At 55.2% G+C, this 23,016-nt stretch overlaps 1 protein-coding gene and 1 long non-coding RNA gene across 13 annotated transcripts in view; both read right to left on the bottom strand.

Moving 5' to 3' along the window:
* The window catches only part of EXOC6B (exocyst complex component 6B), a 274,926-nt gene extending 252,574 nt beyond the window's left edge, over window positions 1-22,352 (bottom strand). For 6 of the 12 annotated variants that reach the window (XM_035324199.1, XM_035324200.1, XM_035324202.1 and 3 more), the window contains exon 1: window positions 22,074-22,351. In XM_035324199.1, the coding sequence (XP_035180090.1) occupies window positions 22,074-22,171 (98 nt within the window). In that variant the 5' untranslated portion in view covers window positions 22,172-22,351. Of the gene's footprint in view, window positions 1-21,257; window positions 21,323-22,073 lie in introns of all 12 variants that reach the window. The other 6 variants (XM_035324197.1, XM_035324203.1, XM_035324201.1 and 3 more) reach the window with 4 other exon arrangements.
* On the bottom strand, window positions 17,708-21,248 carry LOC118165849. The gene is made up of 3 exons (XR_004750263.1): window positions 20,375-21,248; window positions 18,840-18,972; window positions 17,708-18,272 (listed from the first exon to the last, which is right to left on the bottom strand). It is a non-coding gene; the product is annotated as an uncharacterized LOC118165849 (long non-coding RNA).
* Window positions 22,353-23,016: the final 664 nt, after the last annotated feature.

The following is a 23,016-nucleotide window of genomic DNA, read 5'->3' as shown; positions in this document are numbered from 1 at the left end:
CGCACACCCTGCACTTTCCACCCAGGTCCAGACGGGGCCGTATTGCTCCAAAACCAGCAGCCTGCCCAACCACAGCGCTGCCATGGATGGAGGCACGAAGATGCAGGTTAGATGTGGGCAACGTAAGAGCAGTGCACAAGGTGAACCTCAAATGGGGTCAATGGCAGGACCAACATATTAGCACGTAGCTCGGGCAGCGAGCAGATTAGGGCTAATCAGGTTATTTTGAATCCATCAGTGCTGATGTTTGTGCCTTCACACCTCACGCTGGCTCATCTCGTGCTGCCCAGGAGGAAGGCAACCCAGACTGTGGGCTGGGAAGGGCCAGGAGTAAGGGATGGTCGGCTTCCCCCTCCTCAGCCAAAAACCTCACGGCACAAATAGAGTGACTTATCACAAGGACTGCACAGCTAAACTGGTGGTGCTGCTCATCCCGCAGCTGCTGAGCAACCCCTGCAAATGGAGCAGCTCCGGCACAGGAAGATCCTGAACCTCTTACCTATGTGAAGGGAAGGAGCTCGCACATGAATAACACGAGCAGGACAGGGTGTACCAGCTACACTCTCCTCAAGGACCTGCCGCTGTGTCTCTCTGGCAGACCGGACAGGCTTCTGGATCGATGTTCTTCTCTTACCTGGCTTTATACTCTGCATTAATGGTATCTTTGGTTTTTCCCCTTTTGAAGTTCTCATTTTACCCCTATCGAGACAGCTCAGCCACTTCCACAGCTCAGGCTTAAGAGAAAATGACTTGTCATAGTATTAATTTCTTGCTGAGGCTCTCCTGGAAAAATACCGTCCTTGGGATTTGGCATGTGAAGCCTGTCACTTGGATCTGGGCCGTTGGTTTTTTTCCCAGCAATGCCCTGTGACCACCCAGGTTGGGGCCCAGGGGATGCTCAGGTGCCTAAAACATCACCTCCGCTTATTAACAATAACCTTGCAGCAACAGCAACACCTGTGCAGCCAGTGCAGGTAAACCAGCTCGTGGAGCAGTGAGAAATAGGGGCAGGATCAGCTAGCAAGCCTCCCCGAAGCTGCATGGCCAATAACCATCCTGCCACCTGAAAGCCACGCTTGGCAACAAGCCCACGGGTTCAGATGAGAAAGCTGGGACTGAAAATCAGAGGGTTTGGTTCGTTAGAAGCAGCAAACCTGAAGTGAAGCAGGGGCAAGTCTACCACGCAAACCCTGCCTCCATCCGTCCTGGGCCTCCAGCAGGGGAGAGGCGAGGCAGGTCCTGGCACAGAACAGCTTTGCTTCCAGCTCCGCTTCTGTCTGCGATGGTAATTTAATGTTTGATGGAGTGGAAAGAGAGGACATGGGATGTCCTTCACAGGCTAAAATCCGATACACTTGCTCGTGGCCGCTGCTGCCAAAGGCAGGCCGGGTTCTGTCTGCGTATCGCAGCACCATCCGCTCGCTGGTCTTGCGCCAACACACCTGAGCAGCTCACCAGAGCTTGATAAAATAATTAAATTAAGTGTGCAGAGCCTGTTTAGGAGCAAGTGACGTGAGCACGTAAATGCTTGAGATTAACAAGAAGGGCAGGGATAAGATGGAAACAGAAGGAAACCCGTTGCACCGTCTTCAAGGGTGTAAAATTATCCCTTCCATCCCCAGATCGCGTCCTTCCCACAGACGCGTCCCCCATAATCTCCCTGCACCCTCGAGCACGAGGGGTGGCTGCTGCTTGCAGCCTCTGCCGTCCTTCATCCCCACCAAGCACCAGTACTGCGTTTTGCCACTTGATGGCACCAAAGGAAACCCTAAATTCTCACAAGACGAAGCCGGATTCAAAGGAGATGGTGAAGATTAGGTCTAAACCCTAAAGGAAAAGCGGACGGTCGATATATGGCACACAAACACATGAAAATGCCCGTTTCCCAGCCTTTATTGCTCCTGCACCCAAAAAAGTGAAGCAGAAGCGATCGTGCTGCTTGGATTTACAAACGCAGCCTTTTTCATGCTCTTGGAAATTGGCCCCAAGCCCCCCAGGAGCCGCAGCGAGGAGGCACCAGCACCAGGACAAGACAAGCACCAGCTCCAGGCCGGGCAGCGGAGGTGCAGGAGGGTGCTGGGGGTGTCTGCCCATCATGGGCATCATCTCAGAGGTCTTCCTCACCTCCCTTTCGGCACAGCCCTTTGTACCCAGTGTTTTTCAGCTGCACTCTGCCGGAAAACGGAGCAGGGGGAGCGGGATGGGCCAGCAAGGAACCAGCTCAAGGACCAGGCTCAGCACCAGCAGCTCAGTGCCTGGCAAAACCGAGCCAACGCCACGGCACCAGGTCACCTCAAGCGTCCTCGTCCAGCACACGAAAGCGGTGCTGGGCTCCTGCACCACGTAGGAGAGCCACATCCTCACCGTGCCCTGGTGCTGGAGCCAGGAGAGCCGCGGCGTGCTCCCCGAAACGCCGGCTGCAGGCGGCCGGGATCAGCCTCCGGCCACCTCCTGATTTTGCAGTTACCGGCCTGAAGTGGCTACAGAGGGGAAAAATTAGGGAAAAAAAGGAAAAAGAAGTGATCTGAATTTGTTCACAAAACATACCGTGTTTCAGAAGACATCTGGGATATGTTTCTACTTGCGCCGTGTACCCAAGCAACGAGTATTTGCCAGTTATTTAAGAGGATTTAGGAAGAAGCCCTAGACTCACAGACATACATGGAGCTTCCACCTCAGATTTACATCCGCTGTTATTAGCCTAGACAGTTCTCTGTGTTACAGCTTAATTAAAAATCCATGCTGAAAGTTCCAACCAAAACCACAAAGCAAGCTTGCTGGGAGTGTCGGACGGGGACCACCGCCGACATTCATCTCCAGAGCCATCCATCAGCCGGGACAGGCAGGAAAATGAAGCGGCTGGAGCAAGCCAAAACAAAAACCCGCGCGGACAAATTGGCTTTACCACAACGGGGGCTGCTCCGCGGGCTCTTGCTCAGTGAGTGCATTAAAGCCCTGCTCCAGCAGCGTCTGCTCGTCAGGGAGCTGGGAACACAGGTCACATCCATGCACAGGGACGGTTTAGGGACGAGAGCTACAAGGAAGCTTCAGCCAGGTCAGTGCCCTGCTGGGGTTATTGATGGGAAACGTTACCCGGTGCAGAAACGCGGGGGATGCTGGCTTTGAACAGCGAGGTGCTCGCGTCCCGCTGCGCACAACGAATGAAATCGGTAAGAATCAAATCCAGCATCTCCTCTTAACATTTGCCCACCTGGGTCTGAACTTCGACGTGTTCCTTCAACCAGAGGAGAGCCAGAAAGCCAAACCCGTCCCCAGAGCAGCCCCCGCTGTGACCTGAGGCTCCCTGGGGAGCCACACTTCTTGCGTCCCCTTGTGGGCACGGACCAGGGGAAATCAGACCCACGCAGCCACCACCTGCAGCAAACCCAGATGACCTGGGGGGCCTTTTCCAACCTTCGTGATTCCATGAAGGTCAGCCACAAAGACCCGGGAGTAACAGCAGTGCTCACAGCGACCTGCTTTGAGTTTTCCTTCCCGGGTGATGCCGGTGACACGATCCTAACGGCGTTTCTTGGCTGCTTAACGCCCGCGTGGTGGCATTACTGATGCAACGGACCCATGTGATGAACTGGAAGAGAAAGGACAGGCTGAAACCCTGACTTAAGCCCAGATGAACCCTACGAGTGACCTCAGGAGTGCCATCTGTTTGGATTAAAGAAGAAAAAGGAACCAGCGTACAGAGTACCTTGGCCTGTTCCCCCTATTTGCCGTGTAATTGCAGGTAGCGCTTCGCTGTGCTGCTCCCCGCAGCAGGGCACGGCCCACCTGGGAGCCACAGCCGGGCAGATCCCTGGTCCTGCAAGCAGTAAGAGTAATCCCTTTGTAATAAAGGATCAAGAGAGAAGACAAACTTTCCAGCCCAGCCCTTTTCCACCGATGCCTCATCCCGCCTCGAAGCCGTGCTCGAGCTCCAGCGAAGGCCACAGCCTTTAGGGGGGAATTTACGGTCTGCGGTGCGCAAAGGTCAGCAGAGATAAACCAAGAGTTCCTTCGTCCTTAAAAACAGCAAAACCATAACGCTGCCAAGGGAAGCACGGCCACGCAGCCAGCGGGGAAGGGCGGTGAACGGTGTCGTGCTCTGCTCCGAGCACGGGCAGCCACATCGGCAGCGCCGGGACAAGGCGCCGGGAACGCCTCGCATGGCCAGCAGAGACCCGAGGAGCTGGGGGAGATCTGCCTGTGCCACCTGCGAGGAGCAGGCCCCGAGCTGAAGCAGCGCTTAGAGGAAAGAGAAGAGCCTAAACTGCCTTGGGAGCCAAATAAAGCACCACCACTCTCCATGTTTTAATTAGCACATGGTTATTCACCCTTCTTACACCGTGCCCGGTCCTAATAGGCTAACCAAAAAACACTTCATGAGAACTCCAGCGGGGAGGGAGAGCAGGGAGGCAGGACAGCATCCTCCTGCCGTAAGGACAGATGAAGATACGGCAGAGGAGGCAACTAGCACGGGCATTCAGTGCACAGCAAAGAGGAGACAGACTTATTTAACAAAGTTTTTTCCAGACTTTCAAAGGCTTTAGCGAATTTACCTTGGAAAGTTTGCTCCGGAAAATCCAAGAGCGCAGGGCAGCTCCGGCAGCACAAGCTCCCCAATGCCCCTCCCGTATGAGCAAGGAGCCCGAGCCGCCTCCAGCACGGCCGAGGCTCAGTTTGAACCCAGGGGCTGCACCAAACAGGGGGGGGGGAAAACATCAAAGTGCCAGCCTGGGGGTCCCAAACCCCCCAGGTGCCCACCGCAGCACGGGGACACACGAGCACCTCGTGCTGCTCGCTGCACCGAGCTCGGGCAGCCGCAGGATTTCGAGCAGCTCCGTTTGTTTCAGCTTTTTGGTTTTTTTTAAGCAAAAATTAACGCCAACAGCCCCAAACGCCGGGATAAGCACCTCTCGTACCGAGGGTTCCTAGAGAGTTTTCCAGCTCCCCGCTTTGTGAGCGACTCAAGACCCAGCTATCGCCGGAGCAGAACAAAGCAGCTCGCGGCTATTTAGGGCAGGAAGCGAAGGGCGCTGCGTCCAGCTGATAGTGCTAAAGGAATTTTAAAAAGGCAACGTGTAACGGCTCAGGCCGCGAGCCAATTTGCTTCAAAGGACCTCGGCGTCCCCAACGGGAAAGTTAAGGAGGAGAAAACGCACGGAGAACACAAAGAAATCAGGCACGAAGCTCTCGCCTCTGTCCAGGTGCCGTGGCGGCAGGGCCAGCCGCTGCGATGGCCCGCGTGCGGCGCGGAGCGCTGCAATCTGCGCTCCAGCCCCACGGTTATCGAGCGAGCCAGGCGTTTCCAGGCCAGGAGGGGCTCTCGGGGCCGGCCGATCCGCTTCACAAACACGCTGCGCCACAGCCCGGCGATTCCCAAAGGGGATGGAGCCGCTCCAAGGCTCCTCCGTGGCAAGCACCTCGAATAGCACGGGCACAAGCTGCTTCCGTGGCGGCACGCAGGGCGGTTTGTGGCTGTGCTTCAGCCAGGGGAAGCGGGAGGCAAGGGGTGCTGGAGGACAACGGGGCCTCGTTGCCTTGCAGCACCGGGTTTGGGATGCTCGCAGGGCGGCACCCAACGGCAGAACCGCCGCCGGGAGCGCCCTCAAAGCCCACCAGGACTTAGGTTCTGCAGCAAACCAGCCCCCCCTACCCCTGGATGTTTCCCCCAGGAAGATCAGTTTGCTCATCCACTCCACCACGGAGCCAGCCCAGCACCGCGGTGGCGCAGGCACGCAGCAGCCCCCTGCTTTCACGAGCTGTGCCCCACGGAAGAGGCTTCTCGAAGCCCCGTCCCACGTGAAGATTAAAGACCTCTCGTATATTTACACCTCTGCCTTGCCCACACAGGCCCATCACTCAGCAGCCGTTTAGAATTCTTCCTCGGGAGGAAAAAATAAAGCCCTGGCTTTTCCTGTTTGGGAAGCAGGCAGGGGGAAAAACAAAAAAACACAGCGGTGCGCTCTTTCGATTTAAAAAGGAAAAAAAAAAACATACACAGAGCACAGGATGTGTAAAAATAGGGCTGCTGATTAGATCGGGACAATCGACTATTTATGAGTTCCACTGCCTCTGCTCGCTCAGGCTCGTCCCTCCTCTGTCCCCCTCTCGCTGGGGGCTCCCAGCTTTTTTTTGTTCATCCCCGACCAGCTCCCCAGCCTTTCCCAGCTACCTTCCCTACCCCACCTGGGGAAAAAAAACAACAGAAGAAGCCCAAACGCCGGTCTCTGCGTGGAATGATCGCTCCGCAGGCGGCTCGCAGGCGTGGAAGTGGAAGGAGAGCCGGGTTAGTAGAGTGGGAGCAAGGACCCCGGGGATCAGCGGCTTGCAGCTGGTCCGGAGCGGGAAGCTCAGGGCTGAGCAATGCTCATCACACGGCTTCGAGCATGAGAGGCCCTAAAAACACCTCCTGAATTAAGGAGACTCACAAAAGCATGCCAAGAGCTCATGAAGGAGCAGCGGAAGGCCCGTCGGAGCGCAGGGAGGGTGCAGGACTTGGAGCACGCTGCTGTATGGGGAGCCACAGGAGGAAATATCCCATGGACTGAGCTAAGGAATCATCACTGCCACGGCTTCAGGAAAATAAAGACAAAACTGGCATCACCCAGTAAAGAGACAGGGAGCAGAGGTATTCACACGCAGGGCTTGCAGCAGGGGCCTGAAGCGCGGAGGTTTAGCAACCCAACCACATAAAACCCCGTGTATGTTACGGCAGAGGGAGGCAGGGTACCAGACCTGAACCGTTTTGCTCGTGTCCAAATCCTCTTACCAGCAGAGGAAACACCCCACCGGCAACCGGGAAGCGCTTGGAGTGCCTTGATACTTTAAAGACGCAAGCGTGGTGGAAAAATGAAAATGAAAACCAAGAGCAGCCCAACTGCCCTCACGCTCGTTACAGCAGCCCGCTACCAGCCCCAGGCTTTTGTCCCCAGCTGGTTTCAGATGGCAATCGGCCCCGACAGCCCCAGGCACGGGCTGGGCTCTGTCCCCTGGGGCTGGCAAGCCCTCGAGGCACTTGCACTTAACGCTGGGCTTCTGGTGGCGTTCGTCTGCTTCGGCAGGGAACTTACCTGTTTGTCACATCCCTCCCCGCCTAGAGGGCCAGCTTCTTCCGAGAACCCCGGCCAATTGCACACTGATAATTTCTTCCTTTATTACACCTTTTCTGAGCAAGCACGGGTTTCAAAAATAAATAAATACCTCTAAAGCTTTGGACACTTGGTGATGGAAAACCGCGACACCCAGCCCATGACGGCAATAGGAGCTGAAGGACTGGATGCAAACAACCCCCTTCCTGCAGATGTACTGCAAGAAACAGCCCCCCAAAATAAATAATTAATAGGAACACAGCTCTTAGCAAAGAAAGTCATCCATGGGCAGCAGGGCAGTGAACCAGAAGCAGGACAGATGTGTTTGTAGACGGCCACCGCGAAGCAGCTCCTGTTTCTCACGCGTGAGAGCAGTTCCCACGCGCTCCCCTGGTCCCCCGAGGGGACGGGCAGCGCCCAAAACCCGCTCGCTGGTCGCAGCGGGGTGAGGAGATCTCACGGGAGATGTGGAGGCAGCACCCCGGGGACAGCCTCAGCCCTTGTGCCCGACGTGGCCAGGCTGCAGCACCTGCACGGTCTCCGCCCGCCGCGTCTCTTAGACGTGGAGAGTTTCAGGCTGCAGGGGCGTTATCCGACGTCCTGCAGCCCTAAAATCACGTGGAGGAAAAATATCTTCATGGGCAGCAGCTGAAGGATCGCTTTAAGATACCTGGTGCTGCCGTGACTCGTTTTTAGCTGCTTCACCCACGAAATAACGCGATGGTCACCACCTGCGGAGATAAGAGCACTGCCTCGGACAGCTTATTCAGCAGCTGCGCACCCCCTGGAAGGAAATGGGCCCCAGAAGGGTGCGTCACAGACATCAGACACGAGAAGCCACCTGTGAAACCACCCCTAAATGCCACGTGGGTTATGCAGCAGGCCAGGCACGCCCTGCTTTTTGAGCTACACGTTGCAGGACCGCTCCTTGTACCACCGTAACCTAACTCACGGCCGTCTCCTCCCCAGCCCGGGAACTGGGGTGAATATATCCCGCTCCAACAGGGACACGACGCATCCTTTTGGCAAAGCACATTCGTGTTCCACTTCAGGTGGGTGTTTTGCACAGGTAAAAGCATGGAAGAAGCCACGCTGGGGGCACTTCAGTATGGACAGCAGTTTCAGCCCACTTGCAGCTTCGCGCTTAGTTTCACCTGCAGGGCGGCTCCAATCACGGCTCTTGGCTTGGGATTATTTTCTCTCCTCGACAGGCAGCTTTATTGCTGGATACACAGGCAGATGTTCAAAGGCAAGGTGTTTCTCCAGTAAGTCACTTGGGTTGAGCCCGGCTGAACCTCAGCTTGCACTTCCTGCTTTTATCTCCAGCTTCCATTTATTTTTCTGTCCCCGCCGCCGCGTCCAGCAGCTCTGCAGCTCTGGCCACACGCGTAATTAAAGCTGGCTGCGTTATTATCGCCTCTTAAGGACGACTGTTACGCTACCTGGCTGCGCTCACGGGCCCTGAAGCAGCTCCATCCCTGCCATTTTGCCCTGCGAACTGAATTGCCTCTTATTACCGTTATTTGTAGCTCCCAACAAAAACAAAAGCAGCGCCCAAGTAGCCTGGATTCATTAACCCTACATGCCAACGAGCATCCTGGACTTCCAACGACTCTGGACCAGACAGCTCTGCCCATCAGCACTAAAAATGCTCAGAAAGAAGGAATTACAATAATTTTCTCCACCTGCACGAGTGAGATCCTGTCCTGGCCAAGGCACAGATCCGCTCAGGAAGGACAGCCTGAAGAAGTGAGCCCAAGGCGCATTTGACCTCGTCTCCGTCTCCCCAGAACTGCTATTTCCAAGGAAAATGACAAAACGCTACTTTATTCCAAGCTTATTTCACAGGGATCTCTGCTATTTGGAAGAATCGGAGGGGAATGAATTAGATCACGTTTCCCAGGATCTAACAGTTTGTTACCTGCTTCTGACTTCCATATATTTAGTTTAAAAATTAGCAGTAAGGAAACGGGACAAATTATGATCAAGCACAGCCACATAAACACGCAGCAGCTCCATAAGAGGACTGAGTTTGGGTTGTTTTTTCCCCTATTTTGCAAAAGGGTTAACTTTCCACGGTGATCTACAACCGTGTCCGAAGCTTTAAGAAAAAAAACCACAACCCCCCTGCGGGCCGTGGATGTGTCATCTACCAGGTTCCCTTCCAGCGCCTATTTTGGAACCCTCTCCAGAACAAAGCGCGCGCGAGCCGGGCTGGCACACAACAATTCGTGGCACAGCCCCAGCAAGGGACGGGCACTTGGAGCTGCTGCTTCCCATCCAAGCAGCAAAGCAGCGGGACCGGCACATCGCAGAGCGCATAGGGGAAAAACTGCCGGAGTCTGTGGGTTTTGTTTGGGGGTTTTTTGTTGTTTGTTGGGTTTTTGTTGTGATTTTGTGGGTTTTTTTTTTGGTCAGTTGATAAATTCGAAACCAAAACCTTGCTCTTAACATGATTCCTCTACCAAGTACTGCTAGCGGGCAGACCCAGACGAACCACCTACGTATGAGTACTGCAAACCCGCTTTGGCTCATCGCCCGAACACTTGCCTCACTTATTTATTATTTAATTTTTATTCCACCTGGGCCAGCCTGGTGCTAGCAGGCAGCATTTTCGGTCTCCAGAAGCTGCCACGCAGATCTCCAGCGGCCACGAGATAAATCCGCACCTGAAGCAAAGCCCACGACAACTCCAAAAACTGGGGTCCGGACCATAAACGTCCCCTTCTGCTGAGGCCACTCAGACTGGCGTTTTTCTGGCACTTACGTGCAAAAGAAGTCCAACATTTTCCCATCCAAATGTTGGATGGAAATCCAGCATTTCTGATGGATCCCACCTCGAAGTGACCATTTCTCCGAGCACCCAGGGCAGCACAGAGGAAGAAAATGAGCAAGACAGACAGCACCTCCCCAAGTGGAGTTCCTGCATTTCAGTGTGAGGAGCGTTCGAGCCCACAGGGTTCATTGCTCTGCTGGCCCCAAAAAGCCTCTTCAGGTCCCTGCTACCTCCTACAGCCCAAACACCCCCCGAAGCAACGGTGCTTTAAGCCACACTTGAGTTCTGACTCCAAGATGTGAATTTTTTCCTACCTTTATGAGCCTTTTAGGGAAGAAAAGCAGCACGAGGAGGCAGAGGATGGGTGAGCCACCTGACGAGCAGCTGTGTTTGGAGGCAGAGCCACGCCAAGCACAAGAGGAGCCCAGGAGGCTGCGTACCTGCACCAGCCCCTTCAGCTGCCGGGGCCAGCCCCGGTACTGCTCTCCTGCTCGCTAGCTGCACGGCTCGTGGTGTCTCAGGTCAGTTCCACGAGAAATTAAGACCAAAAGTGTTCCTCCTGTGGATGGGTAACCCCAGCCGGAGCACCAGCAATTCCCAGGCACGGTGCTCCAGCTCACGCGGTCGTGTTCCAGCAGAAATCTGACCTTAGCAAGCTCATTCTACAGCGGGATTCATCTGCTCTCTTCCCGCTTTCTGACCTTCATCCTGCCCAGCCAAACACACAATCGCAGAGAAGAGCTCTCGGCTCTTCGTGTGAGGGACAAGGCACTGCGTGGCCACCTCCTACCAATTACATCTTCTTCCACTGCTTCCAGACCTCTACCCTCCCTTAACACAATTAGCAAGGCAGCCTGCAAGCTCCAAGCGTTAATCCAGCTCCTCGCCAAAGAAGCTGAGCACAGAGTTTCTGCTTTGACCTACAGCACCACCTTCCTCACGCAGGAAAGCCCCACGAGTGGGTTCTGGGCAGCAACCACGGGGAAATTCACTCGGGATCTAAAAGCCGCGAGCTCGCAGGTGAAGCGGCGCACGATGCTGGCTGCCTGAGGAGGGCACCGATGCCCCGCGGGAGGCCGGCGGGTGCATTGTTTCTCTAGCAAATTGAGGTTATAATCCTTTGGCGTTCAGATTATAATCCTTGGATGCTCTCCTAATCAGGAAAAGAAAGAAATGGATTAGGAAGATGGCTCAAATGGTCCTTTCCAGTTCCTTGTAACACAGGAAGGAAGCTTGCTTAATGAAGGCAGTACCTGGAAGGTATTCCTTTAACAGGTGCCACCTTCTGTGGGATTACACCTACCAAGGAAGCCAATTAAGAAATTCCTACCAATTAAGAAATTCCTGCTTTATATCAATTAAGTTTAAAAAAAAAAATCTGGGACCCCGGGCCAATTGTGGCAGCACTGCCTCTGCCCAGACTCGCTCCCTTCCTCACCAGCGCTGCTCACGTGCTTCGTCTTCAAGACGTCAGCCTGAAAGCAAAGTCCACAGCTCCGTGCACCGGCCAAAACACTGCCTCCGCGTCTCCAGCCGCCTACCTCACCTCGGAACTCGCCGTGACTCAGCAGAGAGGGGAAAAAAACACTCCTGGCAGTCAGCTTTTCCCTTTCTGTTCCCCTTGAATGGCAAAATAAATAAATAAATAAAACGCTGCCTCTCATAAACCTTTTATGGAAGACCTGGCAAATCTCTGAACCTCTCGGACAGATTTTAAGGAGGAGAATTGCTCTGCTGCCTCTAGCCGCTCTGCCTGAACTCAGAAAGCAAGCAGAGAGCTCAGCACCAGTCGCAGCCACACACCACGCTGCAGAGCATCCTCAGCCCCACGTCCCACAAGGGACGGCATGGGGCAGCGACGTTCGGAGCTTTATTTGTTGCAGGAAGGGAGGCAAGGAATTAATTCTGCTCAGGGGAGGGAAAAGAGCTCCTCCGGGCTGCATGTGAACCACCAGCTGGCCCGGGCAGAGGAACGCAGAAGAGGACGAGGTCGCTGCAGCTCCCTTGTGGCACTGTGGGGACGCCTGGGCTCAAGTTGTTTGGCTCAGTCCCCACCTACTCACACACCCGAGGGCACATCCCCAGGGCTTCCTCCTTGCACAGCTGGGCACAATGCCACGTGCACTCGTGGCACCGCACCCGGAGAGCCCTGCTCCGACCCAAGGAGCACCCCGAGAGCCAGCAGCCCCTCTCTGGGGCCCTCTTAAGAGCCTCTCGCCAGGCACAAGGCTCCCAGACTTCGCTTCTTTCTCCCCCCGGCACCAGCGACAGCACTGGCATGTTCACCACCTGCTAGAGTCCAGGCCAGAAGCAAAGTATTAAAAAAATAATAAGCCTTCAAATAACAGGTTGCTAAAGCACAGGGATTTCAGGAGGAGTGCAGCCACTCCTGCAGATACCGACCCTTCCGTCGCTGCTGCACGCGGTTTAAATCCCCAGAAGCACCGGGCTGGCCCCGAACGCAGCCTCCTCCCCAGCTTGTTCCAATAACCACCCCCGAGAAGCAGCAGAAACGAGGATTTGCTCACCTGCTGCCCTGCCCCAGCGAATGCTGCTCAGCCCCTTTGGGTCTCGGGGACTGAAACAGCACAAACCAGCGGGGGTTTGCCCGAGCAAGTTGCCAGCCCTAAGGCTGGGCCAACAGGAGAGCTAACGACCTGTACTCCAATTTTCCAAACCCAAACCAGTTTTGAAGAGGAGGGAGGAAATTCCAGCAGACGGGCACACAGCATCCTCATTCCTGCAAGCCGAAGGGCACCTGGGAACAGGAACAAGTCTCTCCGATGACCTAAAGCTGAATCCGAAGTGTCGTTAAGGGATGTTGCTTCCTACGGCACATCCACGGGAAGCTCAGCAGCCTGCCCTCCTCTTTCTGGCTTTTCAAGGAGCGCTGGCAGCCGCCCTACGGTGCAGGGGACGGGGAGCACTTGGCAAGGGCAGCACCCCGCAAACAACCCAGCTAACCTGCTACCTCCGACGAGCCCTCAGCAAGGAGGGCAGCCGGCTGAAGGAACTGTTCTGGCACAAAATCCATCCTGGAGGCTCCTCAAAGCCAGCGAGATGCAGAAGGAGCTGTCCCCAGGAGTTCGGGCACGTACGTACTGGAAACGCCTCGAGCGCCACGCACACGGGAGCGAAACCAGCCTCGCAGAGAGGCTGCTGACGCACTTACTCAGACGAGATGCCCCGCAAATAAGGTTTTGGTTTCCCAAGTTGTTGTGTTCGAGGCAGGACAGCTCCAGGAGGCGCCTCAGCTCCCAGCCTCCGAAGCACTCAGAGTCCGCGATGCAGCCCCGTGAAGCCCCGAGCCACGCACGGCTGTGGGAGCGGGAGGAAAACTCACAGGCACGGAGGAACACAGAGAAGAACAGCGTGAGAAAGGAAATCAAAGAGGAGCAGCTAGAAGAATTAAGAGCTCAGGGGCGGCAAGGTAACTGCTTAAAAGACGTATTTATATGCTCCAAGCCAGCAGTAGGCTAATGATGAATAAAGGCTTCAAGCGTTCACACACACGCACCCCCCTCAGCAGCAGATTTTCAAGGAATAAGAAATTTTTTTCCAGCTCTGCAAAATTGAAGAGCACAAATCCCAGTGAGCTGAATGCAACTGCAAAATAAGCTATGAAAAAAGAATTTAAAAAATCTTTTAAAAGCGAATTTCTTAACATATGAAAACCTGCAACTTACTCAAACAGCAGAGGGAGGAAACCCAAGCAAGCAAGGGGGTGGGAGCTCTTCGGGAAAACAAATCCGGCGTGCAAAGGCTGGCACAATGCTTTGCTGCCTGCCACAATCTCTAAGATCTAAGGAGCCTAAGGAGTCTCTAAGATCTAGGGTCTGAGGAGTTTCTGCACCAAAACCTCTCCTGCTGCCACAGACCGAGGTGTTAACCGGTCTCAGGCCAGAGAGACCGCAAGGAACCCAAGGAACCACGAGCGGAAGGGAGAGCAAAGCCTGAAACATCCCCGTGCCGCTTAACCCAGCTCAAGAACCGAATCTGCATCTTCATTTCGACGTGCGGCTCTGACCTCCCAGCCTCGCTGCAAAAAATGGTCACAGATCTATGAGAAAATATAGCGAGAAAAGCAACAGGGATCGTGAGCAACTCGGAACAGTGCCAGCAGGAAAATGGAGTGAATTGAATCAGAGCTTGGAAGGGAAAACAAAAAAAGGCAACAACCGACCGACAATTTCTCACAGTCCTTCGGGACAGCCCAGGCCTTGTCCTAGCAGAAAGCAATCTGAAACCCTGAAGAAGTACACAACGCGCAATTAGGGTGCGGAATTCATCGCCTTGCAGTGTTTAAGTGTTGGAGCAACAGCTGAGTGCTGAGACGGGGCTGTGGGGAAGAGACCCACCAGAAGCTCGCGAGCAGAGCAGCGCCGGGGCAATCCGAGCAGCCAACTCCGAAGGACGGGCTGAAGATACCAGGCGCCTGTGTCCGTACCTGCTCTGAGCTCTGCTTGATAAGCGCCCATTCCTCCCTACTGTCGGAGACAAAACAACGAACAACAAAAGCCTTTGATGTGACCGGCACGAGCATTTGCAAGATTTTCTTAACTACCCATTAGAGAGCAATTCCCTACGTTTATCCCGAAGCCCCGCTGCTGCAGCTGTAGTCCAGACCTCAGCAACACACGGCGATACTGTAAGAATAACATACAGCAGTTCTGCAGCTTTTATTTAATAAAGAAGCTCTTCTTCATCTTTTCAACAGCCTGGTCTGTATCTGCAGATGATTTACATGCCCGCCTTGTCTTCTCTGGGTTAAGCAATCCCAGTCATTTCATGGTTTTTCCCCCTCAGAGGCTGCGTTTGCGCTCCTCTGGGAAGAGGGGATCACACAATACGTATTATTAGGCTTCCGCATCCACGGAATAAGTGTCCATTTTATTTAAAAAAACAACTTCAAACCACTGAAGGTGGAATCAGGAGGAGCACGACACAGGGGACAGAGCAGGTAGGGTTCAACACCGCAAGGCGGCTTCCAAAGCAGCCCAGCAGAGCTCCGAGGACGAGCCCAGTGGCCAGCTCCAAGGAAATACTGCGAAGTCACACGCAGACACAGCTCCAGAAGACAGCAGCACAGACTCCTACGGCTGTTTTTCCCTAATGGCACCAGGGAAATCTCTCTCTTTACCTTACGACCTCACAACACTGCTGCCAGGCATCAAAGGTGCCTGGGGGGGCAAGCAGAAAAACAAACTCGGAGAGCTCCAAGAGCCCAGACACTTCCACAGCCCCGGAACAGGAACAGGCACTCGATAATCTGTCCTGTGACAGTGATTCATTAAATTCCAGAAAGGAATGTACTTCTGCGAGAAAAAGGAAGAAAACGCAGGCTATAAATACTCAGGCAGCACATTCCTGCAAGCTGTTCCCTGCAGCCTGCACCGGGGTGCGGACTGAAATTAAACGGGGTTACACAATTATAGGGACTCGCCATCCCAAAGCGGTTTCCAGAGCCTTAATGCTCCAAGTGTAGAAGTATTTCCTAAAAGCTGGCATCACGAAGTGAAGCACACCTCCAGGCAGGGCTCGCCGTCCGACTCCTGACGTACCGTTACTGCTGGTGCTGAATTACTTCACAGGAGCCCTCGCTGGCTATTTTTTTTTCCCCCTCTCCACAGCACAAAACACAGAGCTGAAGAGCACCAGCCTGACCAGAAGGGAATACTAATAAAATTCAAGCAGCATCGCAGTGAGCTGTCTTTTAAAAGACACTTAATTATGTGCATATGAACGGCGGCACAGGCTCGTGTGCAGGAGATTGCCGTTTCCCCGGCTGGGTGGCAGGAGAACGGGCTGAAAGATGCTTCAAAAGATCCTGCGAGGCTTTTATTAGCAGCCAATTTACAGTTGTTACAAGCAGCTTCCCGAGCGAGCTCTGCAAGCAGTTAGCGCCTGGACGGGCTGTGCTGCGCCGCTTCTCCGCGATGCTCCCTCGGCGGCGGCCGGCGCTGGGCGATCGCCGCACGGGCACCAAGTGGAGACCGTGACACCTCGGTGAAGTTCTCCCTCTGCTCAGCTGTCTGCCTCGGGGGAATTTTTTATAATTTATTTATTTTAAACAGATGCTGTGGCTAGTTTTTGAGTGCTTCTTCAGTTCTTACCTGGCTTGGGAACCTCGATAGGGTACTTGAGGCAGGTCCCAGCACATGTAGAAGATCCTAACCCTGCTCCAGCCTGCCCTGCCCTCCTGCTCAGCTGGAGGATGGATCACAGCAGCCGCCTGCCACCAGCGTTGGCAGCGCGAGCGGAAGGATGCCCACCGTGCCCTCTTCATGCCTCCCCGCAGAAATACTCAGCAGGAAGCTCCTAAACCCGACGCCTGTCGCTGCCCCTCGCTCCACATCTGCGACGCAGACCCTTATCCTCGTCTCACCCACGGCAGCAGACGAGGACCAGCCCGGCTGCCCGCCCTGCCCAGCACCCAGCCCCGAAGGCTGGCACAGCACCGCTGCTCCTGCTCCCTGCCGACCCCTACAAAGCAGCTCCACTCCCCAGCCGAGCACCTTTCTGCCAGGTGAGGAACTAAAGCGGCTCACAGAGGGCTGGCCAAGACGTGGATGTCAAATATTTGACAGCACAGCTGGCCCCCGGACCCAGCCGTCGCATCCCTCGTGCCGCTCCAGGCACTGGGATGCCACAAAACAAGCCCGAGATGAAGCGGGGGCCAAGTGATGCAGCTGAAATAATGAAGTGGGAAAGGGGAGGGCAGCGTTTTAGCACCCACCTGGGACAAGGAAATGAAAGACAGGGGAAAATGCTTGTGGCACTGCCAGCCTGCCAAGCCATGGCACATAGTGCCGAGAGGCACCCAGCACTCACCTGCCGGCTTCGTGCCCACCTTCACAACTCCGGAGGTCAGGTCAGGGCTGGACAAAGGCATCCAGCTCTCGTAAGCTTTTTGGTTTTTATGTGTCTGGGTCCTTTTTTCCACCCGGCCCCATTGCTGATGGGGTTCACCAAGGACGCACCTCCCAGCTGAGGAGGGGCTGGGCGCTCAGAGGGACTAACGAGAGCCCCACCACCTGCCTGGTCCTGTCCACAAAGCCCCCGTTTTCAGAGCTCTGCACCAGAAAATGGAATGGGATGGGCACAGGGACTATGACAGAGCCAGGACCCCGGCAAGCTGCTGCTATTTGTCCTGCAATACACGGCTCCGGCCCAGAGTAGCAAGAGGGGAGCTTGGTGCACCCCCAAAACCAGCACGGTACCTCAGCCGGCAGCACTCCCGTGCTACTTTTTTTACTCCCAGAAAATCAGATTATTTGTTATCCCTTTGAATCAGGAGACCCAGAAAGCTCCACAAGGCAGCTGAGGACCTCCAGCTCTGACATCGAAGCAGGACCACGGCGCGGGGTGGGTGCAGGCAGCAGGATGAACGCGGCACGCTGCCGGGATGATAAAAGGGTCGGCCAGGCAGCTAGGGGTCAGTCGGGACAACGCTAATCCCAAACACAGTCGTGGAAAACTTGATAAAGGATTAAGAGAATCGAGCCTAATTACAGCCTTGCTTTAATCTCCGCCAAGAGCTGCTTAGGAGAAACTACACCCTATCAAGCGGGCTCAATTTCATTCTTCGTTAAACAACTCCGTAATCTCCCCGAACAAGCACAATTAGCAGCCAGACACCCAGCTCCTGCTAAAAGTACAGCTCTGTATCAAAGCACTCAGGGAACGACTAATCGCTAACGTCTGTCAGCTTGCTGAAGGGGTTCAGGTAAGTACAAGCCCTACCATAACCGATAAAAATCTCAACCACTGAGGAACAATCCAGAAAGTGAATATACATCTAAAAAAAAAGGCCGCTGATACAATTTGCAGATGACACAAAAGCTGGCAGAGTAACAACTCCTGAACTCCGGCAGCCACGGAGAACAATCCCTCGCAAGCCTCGGTCCTTCCCCGCAGCTCACGCTGCAGCAGGCTCCAGCACAAAGGTACAGGCGGAGCAACGAGGAGCAGGATCCACAGCTTCCAGCAACCGAATTCCCAAGGAAATAGCTCCGCGTTCAGTAATAAATCCTGCTCTAACGCTGAGGAAACGAGAGCTGCTCCAAGCGCTCCACGTACGAACAGGAGACTGCTCCGGAGAGCGCAGACACAATTTTATCCGCTGAGGAGGCGGCAGGAACGCTGCAGCTACGTCTGCGTGGCCAGAGGGGTTTTTGCTTTAATTTAATCAAACATTGTTTAAAAATTCTTCCTCGATTTCAAAAAGCTGCAAACGCGGCTTGAGAGCAAGAGAGGCGAGGCACTTTAAGCAGTGGCTGATTTAGGAAGCTCAGGCCGTAGAACCGCAAAGCAGATTAAGAAGCCACTTGAAAATCCAAGCGTGCATTTTAACCGTGAGGTGACACCTGCTGCTAAAGGACACTGCAGAGAAACAGCGAAATATCCGCAGGCTGAAACCAAAAGAGAAATGCAAAGCGATCAGCAAGTCACACAACCGCACGGGCTCCTCCGTAGGCGACAGGCTGAGCACGGGGAGCAGCGAGTGACGCCGCACGGCCCACGTACGAGGGCAGAGTAACCTCCCTGCTTCGCCTGCCCCTACCCTGCACCGGGCTGAGTCACTCGTTTATAAGCTGGGAGGAGAGCACAGAACACGGAGCTGAAGACAGGGCACAGCATGCGAAGAGCTTGGGAGAGGTTAAAGAGAAAATAAAGTCACAGAAGACAGTGAGGCAGCATAAGCTGGGTGATAATCTAAGTGTTTAGGGGAAGCAGTAACAGGGAGGTATTTCAGGACAAGCACTCAGCGAACGCTGGACGGGGTTGCGCGGTGAGGGACCAGCCTCCTCCCCGGAGTGACGTGGGTTAGAAAGCGCAGGGGCATCCAGCAGCGAGAGCGAAGCAGCAACCGGCCCCGCGCACGGTGGCTGCGGCTACAACGTCGTGGTCCTGCACTAGCTCCCTGTCCCCAAAAAGACTTACCACGGGGACAAAAAGCTCGCTGAAGAGCAACAAACCTGATGGGGCAGGCGGGCGTAATAAAAATCAGAGCGCTCTGAAGTCACAGCTGGGTCCAGAGGAGCTTTTAGGCAAGTTTCCTTTTCCCTCGAAGGTTACCTGACCCTACAAGCTTACACGATTCTTAGAAACCTGGAGAGAGGAGATCCAAAAATACTCTGAGAAGTCACGGAGCATAACAAGAGAGGGGAAAAAAAAAAAAAAAAGATGAGGAATTAGAACAGCAGAAGGAAGTGGAATTCGGAGCGACGGATATAATTAGTAGGGGCTGAATAGCAGGAAAGACATCCTGAAAGGCATTACTGGGATTCCAGGAGCATCGCAGACTCGAGGGGGTCCCCACAGAGCCTCGCTGAACTTGCTGGGTGCCCTCCTTCAGACACAGCGACATTCACTGTCAGGTATTAATCTATGTGCACACAGAAAAGAGAAATTCAGTATTTTGAGAGCCCTCAACAGCGTCTGAGCCACCAGAGTAGCAGGCCACGAGACGGGCCCAGCTCGCCGCACAGCCCAGCGCTGTCGCAATGCTCCCTCGCATGCCCCCGTCTCCCGTTTTATATTTAGAATGAGACGGCTCTCGTTGAAGAGGGGCAGGCTCTGTCCCACATCTGCACAGCGCCTCGCACAATGGAGACCCGGCCCATCCTGCTGACTCCCAGAATCACAGAAGGAAAACAGCAGAAAAATAGGGCTGGAAGGGACTTCAAGAAGGCATCTCGGCCTTCCCCAGCCCCGGGGCGAGAATTACTACACTTGCCTTTTTTTTTTTTCCCCTAACAGAAAACTCTCCCTGATGGGTGGGACACAAACCCACCCAGACAGATGAATTAGCTGGACCTTAACTTTACCATCTTAACCCCTCAGCCACCCTCCGATAACACCGATTCGGCACCGAGCGCCGTGCCCCTACAACACGGGGCAGCCGCAATCGTGGTATCTTAACTCTGCCGCGGCAGACACTGATAATGGTGCAATTCTGCAAAGAAGCCAGTGCTGGAGGTAGGAGCCCAGCAGCGCAGCCTATTTCTGAACCGTGTTTCGGGACTGCTGTTCCTAGAAGGGAAGCCAGCCCGGCTCCTGAGACACACTTCTTCCATGATGCTTCCCAGCAGTGAGTCACCTTTTTTTTTTTTTTCCCCTCCAAGTTTCCATCATCCACTTTCCCGGACTCTCCAGCACATCACGTTTACCCCAAGCTGCTTCAGTTTAAACTCTAGAAATCCTCGGAGCGGGTGGCATTTGTGCCCGTGTAGCAAACGGGCCTCCTGACGAAGTGCCACTGCTGAAGTTAACGCAGCAAGGGACAAACCTTGCGCTGCCCCAGACGCTCATTAGCGTTTCTTTCTGTGGGTATGCAAAGATAGATATAAAGCCTCCACATCTAGCCTTAATATTGAGGAACCAGACTAACTGTGCTTAGCTCCACGAAATTGAACGAGAAGAACCACCCACGCTCTTAATTCTGGCAGTTCCCAGCCATTCTAACCAGTTTTTTCAGTTTATTTAATAGAGCTAACGCCGCTCGGTTTACCTTTAAAGGTTTACGGAAGAACTTCAGAAATAAAACTGCAAAGTCAGAAGAACTAAACAAAGAGGCAGCCCTTCCAGCAAGATGAACTCAGCATCCTATTGATCCACACACAAAAAGCTCTGCCTTTAACTTTCTGCCTGCGCTGGAGCATCGCCGCGCCTCAAACAGCTTAAACCACCAGAAGGAAGCCACCTGAGTCATTTAAAAACGTGATTCTGTAAGACTTAAACACTGGAAAGAAAGGAAGGGCTGCTGTGGAGGGGATGGGACAGGGGGCTGGAGGTCTCTTTGTACCTAAATGCTCCCACCTGGCACCGCGATTGCAAGCTCAGCAGCTCCTGGGCTGATGGAGAGAAACCGAAAGATGAAGGTGAAACCCTTACAGCGAGCTACAAACAGCCTCTGCCCGTGTGTATCATTAACCTCCCAGCAGATAACGAACACATTTGTGCCCGGCGTTACGAGTAACGCGTTTTGGTTTTCACGTGAAGTTCCCTGGGGAACTTCTTTCACTTTAAACGGGGGCAGGAGGTGTTCGCAGTTTGCTGAATCAAGCCCCGTGGCTTCTATCAGGACCGCGACGCCACCAGCATGGCGTCTGCCTCCTGAGAACAGCTCTTCAACGGGCAAAATTTATCAGAAAAATCACAATTAAAAATAAATAAATCAAGACGACTTCTCCTGAGAAGCGGGCTTCAGTGGAGCAGCCAGCTGGCACGTCTTTGCAATTAAGAACGCAGCAGAAACCCCCGCTGCAAAACCCTAAAGGGCATCGCAAAGAAACACGCCCGGGGACCAACGGCAGACGCAGACCTACGGGCAAGGAGCAGGAGGGAGAAGAAAAGCTCAGGGATGGAGCCACGGGGCAGGCGGCTGCCTTCGCCTGCGCTCCTCGGCCAGGAGAGCTCGGCAGCGGGGTCTGCCAGCTGACGGACGCCGCAAGAACCGCTGGAAAAAGATGTTTAAGGGGAGAACAAAGGAGCCGTTAAGCAAACAGAGGCATTAACTCATATCATCATCGTCAGGACCGTAGTTGTGCCCGCACCGCGGCTCCGCAATTAGTCATGGTTTTTGTGAAGCAATTACAGATCAACAAGAAGGGCGGACAACGGTTGGAAGAATAACTTTGACAAGTTCTGGGATACGGGTAGCAAAATCTTTCTGTTCCTTCTCCTCCTGTGTCCTGCCCGTCCTACAAGTGCCACCACGGGAAGCGTGACAGCTCGTTATCATCACCCGGGGACGAGCACGCTGCCGGAGGGGCTCGAAGGAAGCAGGCCCCGAGAAGGAGGTGAAGTGGTCCAACACCCAACGAGCCCTCACAGCACAGCTGCGTGTGACAAGGGGCAAAGCAGCACGGGGACAGAAGGAGACATCGCCCAACGGAGGGCGAGGAGAAGTCGGAGGACCAAGAGGGGCAGGCAGGTGGCAGGGCGCAGCCCGAAGCACCTCCCTTGCCCCCGACCCCAGGGGTGTGGGGGCTTCACACCTCTCCCGAGGGCTTTCTCCCCCTGCAGAAACAAACCCCGTTTCTCCTCACAGCCCCACGAAGCGTAGCCCCAGGCCGGGGATGTCCCCTGAGGGCCGCGGGCAGGTGCCACCTGCCGGCCCCGCCGCCCACCAGGGGAGCACCCCGGGGTGCCCCGAGCCCCCGTGGGTGCTCCCCCAGCCCCCGTGGGTGCCCCGTGCCGGGCCGTACCTGAGCGTGGGGCCGATGCAGGCCGTGTCGGTGCTCTCGATCTCCCGCAGGATCCGCTCGTGCTCCGCCGCCGTCTCCAGGCTCTCCAGCTCCGCCATCTTCCCCCGCTCCAGGAAGGAGGAGGAGGAGGAGGAGGAGGAGGAGGAGGAGGAGCAGGGGGAAGGCTCCGGCGGGCACGCAGCGAGCCCAGCCCGGCTGAGCCCAGCCGAGCCGACCCTCCTACCTGCCGGTCCTCCCCGCTCCGCTCAGTCCCGGCCCGGCCCGGGCACGCCGGGAGTTGTAGTGCGGGGAGCCCCGGGGAGAGCCGGGGCCTGCGGGGGCGCTGCGAGGAGCCCGGCCCCGAGCGGGGCGGGGAGAGCCCCGGGACCGGCCCCCGGAGGGGCGGCCGGAGGGAGAGAGGGGCGGGCGTCCCGGCTCCGGGAGGGGAAGGGTGGGGAGGCCTTCGACATGGCTGCGGTGGCCCGAGTTGCTCGTGAGGGGTCACAGCCCGCAGCAGTGACAGCCTCCATGAGGGGACACAGCCCCACTGCAGCCACAGCCTCCATGAGGGGTCACAAACCCGTAGCAGCAACATCCTCCATGAGGGGACACAGCCCCACAGCAGTGACAGCCTCCATGAGGGGACAGAGCCCCACAGCAGCCACAGCCTCCATGATGGGACACAGCCCCACAGCAGTGACAGCCTCCATGAGGGGACACAGCCCCATGGCAGCGACCCCATGTGTCATCCCTCATGAGGGGACACAGCCCCACAGCCGTAACATCCTCCACGAGGGGTCACAAACCCATAGCAGCGACATCCTCCGTGAGGGGACACAGCCCCATGGCAGTGTCCCTTGTGCCATGTACCCTTGAAGGGACACAAGCCCACAGCAGTGACCCCATGACATCCCCCATGAGAAGTCAGAAACCCATGGCTGTGACATCCCCCGTGAGGTGACAC

The sequence above is a fragment of the Oxyura jamaicensis genome, chromosome 4, assembly GCF_011077185.1.
Source record: "Oxyura jamaicensis isolate SHBP4307 breed ruddy duck chromosome 4, BPBGC_Ojam_1.0, whole genome shotgun sequence".
NCBI classification, from domain to species: Eukaryota; Metazoa; Chordata; class Aves; order Anseriformes; family Anatidae; genus Oxyura; species Oxyura jamaicensis.
The sequence above is the reverse complement of the archived record's forward strand: the minus strand, read 5'-3'. Positions and strand labels throughout refer to the sequence as shown.